General features: G+C 39.1%; 1 protein-coding gene across 2 annotated transcripts in view; it reads left to right on the forward strand.

The window, feature by feature from the left end:
* The window catches only part of LOC124290004, a 40818-nt gene extending 31710 nt beyond the window's left edge, over nucleotides 1-9108 (forward strand). For both annotated transcript variants that reach the window (XM_046726681.1, XM_046726680.1), the window contains exon 2: nucleotides 6901-9108. In XM_046726681.1, the coding sequence (XP_046582637.1) occupies nucleotides 6918-8063 (1146 nt within the window). In that variant the 5' untranslated portion in view covers nucleotides 6901-6917 and the 3' untranslated portion in view covers nucleotides 8064-9108. The remainder of the gene's footprint in view (nucleotides 1-6900) is intronic.
* Nucleotides 9109-12433: the final 3325 nt, after the last annotated feature.

Consider the following 12433-nt stretch of genomic DNA (forward strand, 5'->3'; position numbering starts at 1 on the left):
AGACACGCACACACTCATACTCATCCACAGCGCTCGCTCAGAGCAAAACGAGACCGTAGCGAGGTGACGACTGCCGAGACCTGAATTTCATTCACATTAAGACAGGACGTACTTGTAGCGATGTGAGAGCTAAGGAGATAGTAGCAAGGCAGCTCGGGGGGAACTACCGATAGCTGTGTTTCATTCAGATAAAAACACCTCTCGCCTCGCTAAAATATAACAAGTATTGTCTAGGTTGGATTGTTAGCCTTTCACCAGAACGACCACATGCTCACTAAAAAGTGATTATTTCCTAAACTATTTGACCGATTTTCGTGAAATCTTGCACGCATCTTTGCAGATGGTTACGCTATAGAAAAACAACATTGGGGAAACTCTCATTGACTTCATTAGATTGATAAAGACTTAATTACAACAAAAAATTGAACATTACCTTTTTCTGACCAACCCCAGGCTCACTTAAAAGTCAATATTTCAGAAACTATTCTACCGATTTTCGTCAAATTTTGCATGCAACTCAATAGTAGTATACACAATGGTGGTACGGGATTAGGGACCTCCAAGGGCTCAATTTTTTAAATTGAGTCCTTGAGGGGACCTGGTCCCATACCACCATTGTGTATACTACTTAAATAAATGGAGAACATGAATAATACCTCAAAAAGTTATGGATGGATTTGAATGAATGGTCATGTTAGGTATGACACAGGGGCTATCTGCGTACGGTTTGGTGAAAGTATATTAAAGTACAAGTACCCACTAGTACTTCAAAAATGTAATAGTGAAAGGAGATTGCTGTGCAAGGGGGAGGCATGTTTTCTAGCGAGGGCCCTTCTAGTTTCCAAATTAAGAAAACAATATGCGTAGAATTCATGCTTGTGTTTGTATGACAAATAATGTCGAAGCTTGTTTATCAAAAGCATGTTTTGTTCTTGCAGGTTAATGACGGATTGACTGACTATGAAAGTTACGTAAAGGTCACATGCAACCAAAAAATCAAACATAATTAAAACACAACTATCACTTCTTCATGACATATAATACGCATTGCTGATTATGAAAATACAAATAAACAAAATTATAAGCGTATAATCGCAAATCAAAAGTGCAATATTTTGTACTTTGGTTTACCTCCCTCGAAACGAAGCAGCCGGGATACCGAACCCAGTCAGAGCGGGTGGGTGTGCACTCAAGTGTAACGGCTGGTTCATTAGCAGATGCCATCTTCACGGCTCATTGTGTGTGTATATATAGAGATGTTGGGTTTTGTAAATACATGCTCATTTTTTGTGTATAACATTTTGCAATCAACAGACATCATAACATGTCATGTGTTCAAGTATCACACCTGCCTGTCTGTGTAATTACATAATGTGACAGAGACCGAACTCGGGCCATAAATCAATGCATTTTGTTTATGGTGTATAGCCTGATTGGTGTTAAGTTCAAATTGCATGTGGTCATTGATAGCAGTTGTGTATTGAATATTGTCATTAGCAGACAGGCAGGCAGACACACAGGTGTCAATAAAACAAGACATTGAGTTTTGTCTGTGACAACGACATATCTATATCACAGTTAGAAATTGTGTCAACGCTAAATAATGACATTGCTTTTAAGTATCGAACTGAGAAAGTGACTCGGTGAGAAGAACGTGTGGTGAAATAGACAAATGAAATTATATAAACAGTTTATTTACTGTCATAACATATAAAAAGCTCGCGCCTGTGAGATATCAACAAAACATTATGAAAATAGCTCACACCAAAGCCTTCACCGAGTATTCACCAGACAGCCCGCTTCCAAGTTGCGCGAACCTATTTCACTGCGCACGTGCTATGAGCGCAGCCCAGCTGTTGAAACCCGTATTCCCCAGAAAAGTCTGGGGAAAATTAGTGAAACGTTTGAACTCCGATTTCGCGCGTTTTTTTTCATCGCGTTATTTTTCAACTTTATAAGTTGAATTTGCATTTTTGACGCTTTGTTTCGGCAAGTCCATACCGAAAGGTATCCGAATCTGCAAAGTTGTGTTTTACGTTGCATGTGACCTTATACAATGTAAAGGTTAACATAAATATACTATTGCACACCATATATATAGCACTTGCATACCCCACCTGTAATATGTAGTTATCTGTTCACTGTGATATAATTTGTCACTCCTGTATTATTACATTCAGTTTATATTGACTGCAGATTTGGTTTTATGTCCATTTGTCTTTTAATTACCCAGATGATCACAATGTTGCAGCAGCTTGTCTCCATGATGATCTAAACGGAATTTCAAACTGGGCAGAAAAGTGGCAGGTTAACTTTAATCCTAGTAAAACGGAAACAGTAAATTTTTCTCGCAGGCATAAAACTGATATGATTCTGACTTTAAACATGCATCAAAACCCGATACAAGAAGTGCAAAATCATAAACATCTAGGCATAATTCTTCAGAGTGATTGTGCATGGAAAAGCCATATTGAAGATATTGTTGACAAAGTCAGTCCCATGATAAACTGTCTTCAAGGTTTCAAATATCGCCTTTCTAGGGAAATGCTTGAAACCATGTAAAAGTCATTCGTGATGCCGATATTTGATTACTGTTGTCATATTTGGGATAACTGTACGATTGATCAATCACTTCTTGAACGGTTACACTGAGATGCACTCTGCACCATATGCGTCGTGGTTCGTGGAACGAGTTTTTTATTTTGAAATTCATTTTAAACCATTAAAGGAAAGAAGGCATGACATCAAATTAGTAAACTTTTACAAAATGAATAACTACTTACGTCATCTTGTACCTAAAACTGTTTCTGACAATAGTCAACACAATCTCAGAAACAATCCCAAGTTACAAACAATAAACTGTAGGACAAAAACATATGAAAAATCATTCCTGCCAGACACAATTAAAATTTGGAATTCGTTGCCAGACGACGTCACGAATGCTAATACAATAGGCGAATTTTAAACTCTGTTAATAAATTATGAATCCAATAATTATCTTGGCCTGAATTATGATAGCCGATTTTGTCAAATTGTGCACAGTCGTCTCAAGCTCGGCTGCAGTGATCTAAATGCGGATAAAGTCAACAGATATATATCAACTAATGCTGAATGCGTTTGTGGATACCACGATGAAAATGTTATTCATTATCTCTGTACATGTAAATTATATACTGCCATCAGAAATAATGCATACTTTTATATAAGTGGTCACAGCCTCCAAACTGTGTTATACGGAACACCGCCAACTACCAACAAAGAAAATAAGAAGATTTTAGAGTCTCTCCACCAATTCATTTGCAAGACTAAACGTTTCGATAATACGGTCTAAACGAAATAATAAATAACAATTATCTTAACAAAAAGTAATTAAACATAACTGCGGGTGCGTTGTTCTCAATGCACATACGATGTTCCGATTTTAGATTTTGAGTTTGTCTATTTCATTCTGTCTTTTGTCTAGTTCTTGTGTGTTCTGTTTGTGTTATATTTGTACTGGTGAGGTATTCACAAAAGCAAAGCTTTGCTTGTTTACCAAACCAGATTCTTTCAGGAATAAAAATATGTTGAAACCAATTACCCAGACACGAGTGTCAGTGTGTCAATTCTGACTGTACTGGTAGTCACATTAACCAACGAAATGGGCTGCCGCAGAATATCACGTTATATAACATTTTTGTTTTACACTGAATATATATACTGAAAGGCAAAAGAAATGTCGTAATATTGGAAATGACATTTAAGTATCAATGGAACATTTGAACCTATTTTTTTAAAATAATACGCCACTGAAATGCAGTACCGACTTTCATCAGAGAAGATAACCCCTCTCCATTGTCCCCCACGACAGTTTTGCCGCTGTTGTGTCCACTTGGATACGTTCCCGGCGGTGACGTTGGGTGAATATGGGTCTCCTGGCAGGACATCGACAAAACAGGTTCCTGGCTTGGAGACGTCGCCGAATGGTAGGTCACTGACTGGTCGCTGGTGGTTTCCTATGGTCACCCAAGCTGTTTCTCTGGCCCTTGCGAATAGGTCTTGCACGTGTTGATGGACGATATGACGATCCTGGCGACGTGTTGTTACACGGGGTTGACCACTACGTGGACGGTCATCAGTGCTGCTGGTGACGTTGTATCGCACTCTAAGACGTTCTATCGTTCGTACGCTGCAACTGAAGTCATTAGCAATGACTCAAGCATGTTGACCAGCGTGCAGACGTCCAATAGCTTGTTGTGGTTGATCTCTCGTTAACCTAGTCATAGCTGCTGTGTTCAGAAAACAAATGAACGATTGCCATTCAAGCCGGCAATTTATGCCTGAATGCATTAATGATGCATGTGCATCTTGATTTCAATGTTGTGTTTGTGGGAACTTTTCCCTCTCCAAAAAACAAAACATTTCTAACTTCAATCTCAAACAATACTTTATTGGGCAATGCAGGCTATACGACCACGATTCATGTTTCCTCAAACTTGACTTCTGGTGTATATTTAAAAAAATAGGTTCAAATACTCCATTGATACTCAAACGTCATTTCTAATATAACGACGTTTCTTTTGCCTTTCAGTAATGTTGAGGGGATAATCACTGGAAGCGGTAATGAGCTAAGAATGTCACTATTAGTTGAGTTATTCAATGCGCCGTTGCGGTATAAAGTAGTTTTAACATCATATCCTTGAATATAAAAATACACAGTTCTTAAATTTTGATAGTTCCCACATGTAAAAAGGTAGTGAATAACGTATTCGTTATAATAACCACATGAGCACCTGGGTGTGTCCGATATATGCCGATTATATCTGTCTGCGTTTAGATCACTACAGCCGAGCTTGAGGCGACAATGAATAATTTGACAAAATCTAGTTTCATAATTCAAATCAAAGTAATTGTGAGTTTCTGTTGTGTTTATCATGTTTATAAATTGATTCAGGGAAATAGCGTTAACAGCTCCATCAGGCAATGAATTCCACGTCATAATCAGTTAATTAATATATGTGATTATGTCATATTTTATGTCACCAAATTGAAATTAGAAGCATATTATTTGGTTATTTCTATATCATGCATCATAAGCAGCCTTTTGATATGCTACATGACTTTAGTGTGATAGGTTTATGAAAACATGTTTTTCTCGAAATGGTGTCGCAAGGATTTTCTGGGAGCTCATATTCAATCACCCCACAATGACACTTATAGCAAACAGAAAAAATGGAATCATTTTTTTCCTGAATCCATACACAATAGTGGTTACAATTAGTATTGGTTCCAAAAATTAACATGAAATTCCCACGGAATTACACAAGTCCCTGCACTATAATGACCAAATCAGAGGCTTGACTGAACGTGACAATATTCAAGGTTTCGCTCATTCCCAGTCTGCAAAGCTTCCCATCTGTGACCCACCTGGAGTGTACGACCTGTCCTCTAGTCAAGAGACTGTGGCAGACATATCCATACCTTCGAGGCGATCTCAGCGTACTTGCGCCCAGCCAGTGTGACGTGGCAACGATTTGGCGAGTGGGACTTGACTTAATGACTGTTCGTTACTTGATATAATTCATCACTTACACATAATATTGCCAAAGACATTACCTTTTGATGAACATTGTCAGGTTATGTTCAACTGATTTGTTTTTCTCCCGAAGGCAGGAGGAAGGGCGGTCACGTTTCTTTTCCTTCGTTGGGAATGGTATAGTTCACCATTCCTAGTTTTTGGTTGTTCATGTGTTGTTTATTGGCGCATAATGAAAAAAGTGCTCAAATGCTGGGTCAGTGTTATTATGTTGGTCAAGTGGAAGAAACCTTTAGTTCTCTGTGACGAGTCAGACTGACCTGGACAGCTGTCTTCAGTGATACTATATCGTATACTGCAACATATATATTAACTCATGTTACATTTACGTTCGTATTTCATATTTTCATTAATCACGTCCAGCGCGGCACTCTACCTCATCGCACAAACCCAGTTGACTTTAATGTTCCAGATTCATTGATTTACTATGTTTCTCTAAATTACATTGCGATAAGTGAAGTGAGCTTTGGAAAATATTTGGTTTCAAGATTAGAATTCAAGAATGTTTTCACTTGTATTCCGGTGCGCATGCTTGCATGTGCATGTGCTGACAAATAACGATGGAATGCTTCAGTTTAACATGGATACCCCATTCACACACTATATACATTGCACTGATTACTTATTTCACTTGCAAAGAGTACAGTACGTCTATTTGACTTCTCACACTTGTGTTCAATAGTTTTGTCTTATTATAGGATGCTCCCTTTGTATGAGTAACAACGATATACTCATCTCCACTTCGAACCCCCGATTCGTCTTGGTTCTTGTCTAGATTATCAGTGCAACACCCATGTCAGCAAGTATCGTCCATGTTGTAAACATCTATGACCTGTGCCACTCTCGAGAAATGTTTTTTCTGTGATACAACTGATAGTATTGTCAAAAGAGGAGTGATTCCAGTATCCCGTGGTTGTCGTAACAGGCGTCATTGTGGGTTCGTGGCCTGCATTTTGACCTGTCTCATTGCGTGACGTCTTACCACAGTTGAATGCTCTGATGCGTTAATGTCTGACAATAACTGGCATATTCAGTGCGTCGCTAAAAGACAGAAAAAAAGCCAGATGACAATATGGCGACCTAACAAGATTGCCATGTGACAGTTGTTCATACACGTGGTAAAGGAAACATATAAATGTTTTTGATATTGAGAAAAACGATTACAAAATGTTTATTGTCAACTTGATGATTGTACTACTTGTAGAAGGATTATATATTAGCCCTTAACATTGAAAAAAATATTTTTCAACAAAATGTTGTTTAGAATGTCTTCGGTCTTGTTAATCTTCCCTCATACTAATGTGTATGTGTTATTTCTTTTTCAGGAAGCGTATACACTAAAATGTCCCATTCTCATAGCCATCGTCCTTACGGAAAAACTGGAACCGGTTACTATGGCGACAATATGGCACACGAATGCATCTCTTTATTGAACTCTGACAGAGAAACCTTCTTCCGGCTTCTTGATACACTTCCGGTTGACCCCATTACCCGCCATGTCACCATTGGCGACTATGGCTCAGCCGACGGAGCAACCTCAATGGGCTTCATACGAGATATCATACTGTTTTTGCGCACTAAACATGGCCAGGATGTATCAGTGACTGTAATATACGAGGACCAAGCCATTAACGACTTCAACTCACTTTTCAGTCGACTCCATGGGTTAAAACCGGACAGGAAGGGTTGCTGTTTGCAAGACCTGGGAAACGTGTACTTGTTTGCCACTGGTACCAGCTTCTTCGAGCATTGTGTGAAATCTGAGACGATGGACATTATACTTTGTTTGATGGGAGTTCACTTCTTGTCACAGGAGATGGTTCCCTTCAAAGATTCATTGAGTCATTTCCCAGATGCTACAAAAGAAGAGGCTGAAATGGCAAGAAAGAGGGCAGAAGAAGACTGGAATCGTTTCCTCTTGATTAGAGCAAAGGAGCTCCGACACGGTGGAATAATGCTGGTGACGGCGTCAGCAATGATGAAGGAAGGAAGCCAGCAGGAAAACGATTATAACTCTTATGAGGACCTTCACAGACAAATGACTCAAATCTGGAGATATTTTCGCAATGCAGGAAAAATTACGCAGAAGGAATATGAACTGGCCACTTTAAATGTCTATTTCAGGAATCTGGACGACTTCGTTGGAGAGACAAATAACATTAAGTCTGATGTCTACAAGGCAGGACTGCGGATGATGTCAGTCGATGTCAGGCGCCATGAGTCTGTTTTCCTATCTCAATGGCGACAATTGAAGGATTTGTATTCCGCCGATCACCGGAAGGCATTTGCTCAGGCATTTGTTCGAGCACAGAAGTGTTGGATTCATACCGTTTTGGAAGTAGCTCTTGCTGCAAGGAAGGAGTCGGAGAGGGAGGATATCATAGACAATTTCTATAATAGCCTTGAATCGTTTCTGGTTGAAGCAGATTTAGAAAACATTAAACTTGATATTGTGGTAGGCCATTGCCTGTTTACTAAGACCAATTGAACAAAATAACATTACCTTTTCTGTCCTGTGCAGAAGTGCGGTCCAGTCTTGATTATTTACAGACCACCGCCATATTGCTAGAATATTGTGCTGCTTTAAACCAACTAACCAACCTGTGCAGTCAAAAGGTTTCTATATTTGTTTATGTCTTTCACAATGTACGTTTCTTTTGCTAGGCGTATGCAATCTAGGATAGATGACTTGGGATAACAAGGGACAGTAAATTGCCAATAAATTACCCCATACTGGACCAGCAACATGATAAATGTTACTCCTGGTCTACCTAAAATGGGGATTCTAGATTTAAAAAAACCATATGCTTGTACGAGGTGAGGAGACAGATTTGATGGTAATTTCGGCGCCATTTTATTGTGCGTCATCGTGATCTGAACATTTGTCATATATAGCAGACCTAATATTGTCCTAATAGTATAATAACTTTATCAGTGATCATTATCTGCCACAACACAACCTATACATTTGGGATTTACCGCACCACTGTTTTCGTCTCTGACATCTCCCCAGCTGTATGTAAGACGACGAAACATAAACACCAGCAAACTGAAGTGAATGTTACTTGGCTAGTTCAAGTAGGGAGAAAAAACTGGTCACCTGCATGCACTAAGACGTCAACATACCAAACGTAGTTCATTGACTTTATACATTATATTTACGTAATACCACATAGTGAACTTTTGTCTTTAATCAACACACATCGGATATATATTTATCATGAACTTATTGAGAGAAAGGCGCTGCTGCGTACAATCTGTCTTGTACAGTCTTTGAATGTGAGAATAAAATGTTCGGAACAAATATCCGGAACAGTCGCACTGAAAGAATATAGACGTTGGCATCTATATGACTTGCCATTTCTATATTTATCGCCTGTTTATCAACACTGCAGATCGTCAAAATGTAACATGACAAGACACAATAGTTATAGCATTTACACAAAATGTATGTTGACATTGCTGACATACCGTCTATCTGGATCGGATGTTCAAGCCACAAAAACTGTACAATAAACAGTTATTTAATTCGGTTCAGGATTTATACCAATTACTGATCATCACAAAGGAAATATATCTTCACACGCCTATACGATGTTTCAATTGAGTTGAGTACTAATGATGATTAATTTCAGTTTGAGCGTAGCTGTGTACAGTACATTGCCACGCCTTGTCTGGACCACTTACACTGCAAATAAGTATTTCTCCTGACATTATGTACATAGTATAATTGACTGGTTAAGAGTGCTAAGCAATCCTGATAGGTAATCAAGCACTGATAGATAATGGACAAAGGAGGTAACAGCACCGATGGTAAACATGAATATTGTTGAAAGTCAGCAAAGATTGTTTTTGCTTGTGGTTTTGACAGGTTGAAACAGACGAGTGATTAGTGAGTGAGTTTAGTCTTACGCCGCATTCAGCAATATTCCAGCTATATGGTGGCGGTCTGTAAATAATCGAGTCTGGACCAGACATTCCAGTGATCAACAGCATGAACATCGTTTTACGTAACTGGGATACGATGACTTGTGCCAACCCAGTGAGTGAGCCTGACCACCCGATCCCGTCAGTCGCCTCTTATGACAAGCATGGGTTACTGAAGATCAATTCTAAGCCGGACTTTAACGGGTCTATAGAATAAAAACTACAAGCGAGCGTTCTGACCAGATTAAACATTTTTCAAACACCTTGTACATACATTAAAACAACTTATACAGCAGATTGCGTACATGTTGATATGTGTAATCTGAGCATGCCCAAAAGGAGTGGAGTGTATGCACTTATTCAGTAGTCACAGGTCATTGCAACGATAGCATGTCCCCGGTTTTAGTAACTTATTGTCTCCTTCAAGTGCTCTTTCAGTCTTGAGTGTCAAGATCGTGGATCATATCAAGTTAGTACTTTAGATTTACATATCTCCAATAGTAGAACAACGGCTGCTAGTCCGACACCACACGCGGCAACAACCAGTGCTGTGAAAAGATCCTTTGTTTCCAGACCATTGTGTTCGTCCTCCATTGATGAAGATTTTTTCTTGGTGGTTCTTTCATACCACTGATCCATAATCCCACGCTCCACCAAGAACATGAGCCTGTAATTATGCAGACAAAAACGATTGATAAACGTGATAAATAAGACAGACTAGGCAATGATAAAGATATGAATGGATAGCAAACTGTTTCATATATCTCTAAATAGTGAGGATATCAGCATCCACTGCCTTTCCATGTTTTAGATGTTTCTGATTCCTCTAAGATTTTCAGAATCTCGCGAATGTGAATCCCTGACGTGAAACAAACCACACGTCAATACGTGTACTCACTCTAGATCCATCAACAATGCCAAGGTAGAGTGCTTTGGTATAATCAGCGAAGATATTGTCTGAAATGACTGTTCCTTTGTATGTGCCATGCCTCCTATTTCCATCATGTAGCTGTTTATAGTAATACGATCCGTGAAGTAAGCATATCGCCCTTTAGCCAGTCGTGTGGCATGGTACTCTTTGTTGTCAGATCGGTGGAGATTACTCTTTCTCCAAATCTCAGCATAAACTGCGTCATTCGACTCCTGCAACAAAAGACACGCACTGACGTAATTTAAAGAAGCATAGTTTATAACAGATCAAATCAATAATCTTTATGAGTGTTGACTACATTTTGAAGTACACTTAGGTTCAACAAAAATTTGGATTCATGATTCAATTCTTACCCCCAAGATCACCGCTGCGTTTGAACCATCACTAACTCCAATATCATACCCACTGTCAAGCAGATTATCAATACCAGAGAATGGGACACTGTCATTGGTCACAGCAAGTTTGGCAATGAGATTTCCGGAATACACTGACAATATAGCAATGCAAAACAACCACCAGAAGCTGAGCAGGATCCGCTGAGACGTTGTGTTTGGCAGTAGCGATGAACCTGGAACCAGTTTTGTATGCACTCTTGTATTCAAGAAATAAATGATCAGGTTGTTATCAGAACTAAAACATTGCTTTTCATATTTCTCTTGAAGGAACTGAAGTGTCATTGTGTGATATTATTATTAACGGGATTCTTTGATGAATTAATTTTTAAGTTTAAGAATATTCACACTTCTTTAGTAATGATACCTCTCTGATTTGATCTCGCCAGTATCGGGCAAGTTCATAATCTTGATTAGTGAGAGGACCTGCCACAAGTGCCACCCATTCCTAGAAAGGTCAAAAGTTCCTTTTTCTTTTTGAGAACTGACAATTTTGAAACATATTCCACCTTTGTTTGAGCTGGCTGTACCTGACTTTGCCAGGACCTACAAATTGCCTTTGCAAATTCCTAGTTTGCTAATGGACAGTCATAGTATCATCATTGTAGGTGCAAAACCCACCAGATTGCTGGTAATGTCCTTGATGAAATGCAGGAAGGTAGCTGGAACGTTCCCAAATGACATAACTTTGTATCTATAAAGTTCATCTTGGGTCACAATAGCTGTAATCCTGCTCATTAATGGAATCTGCTAATACCCTTAATTAAAGTCAAACTTGCATTCGTACATGGCTTTACTGATTCCTTTGCTGGAATCACCAGTTCGTGGTAATGAGTTAGAGTCAGTTTTAGAAACAGTGTTCTCTCGTTTCCTCTTCGTACAGCATCTATAACCTCAATCAGACGTCATCACAATAATTCAAAGAGGGCCCGAGACACTTTGACTTGGTTCAATAATGTATTTGTCTTTCACGTATTGAATCTCCTTCTTCAAGGGTTCAAGCTTGATTGTTTCACGGGCACAGTGTCACCTACATAATCATAATCCAGCAAATGTGTTTCATTATTAAACGATTGCACCTTCCAATGCTTTAAAGATCCACGAACAAATAAATGCCTTCATCCCAGTCCTTTTCAGTCTTAAAACAGTAAGTCCATCACATGCTTAAAAGTCCATCACATGCTCTCAAACATCTTAAGCTCTGGACTTTACCTGAGTTATAACCTGTTGCAATACACCTGACAAGGATTTGATGCCTTGATCTCACTGTTTGGCGAAGAGTCTCAGGCAAACCAGCAAGTAAATTTAAGCCTTGACAATGACAATGCCATCATTTTCCGTAAATGGATAGCCTCTGGAATTTTTGTGGAAGTGCCCGATGGTAAGCACGTACCTGCTGCCTGACTTAGATTTAGGCGAACGAGCAACACAGTAAATAATGGCTCTGCTGGAATGAATTTCAATGGTGCAGTTGGTATTTTCTGATTTGGTTTCCCAACCCTTTGACACACATGGCAGCTTCAGCCACATCAATTTTGTCACAAGTTACGCTTACATCCAAATGATCTGTCAATGTTTCTTTTGCCAAAACCACAACACGTATTCGAT

The sequence above is a fragment of the Haliotis rubra genome, unplaced genomic scaffold, assembly GCF_003918875.1.
Source record: "Haliotis rubra isolate DU_JTF1 unplaced genomic scaffold, ASM391887v1 Scf454, whole genome shotgun sequence".
Classification (NCBI taxonomy): Eukaryota; Metazoa; Mollusca; class Gastropoda; order Lepetellida; family Haliotidae; genus Haliotis; species Haliotis rubra.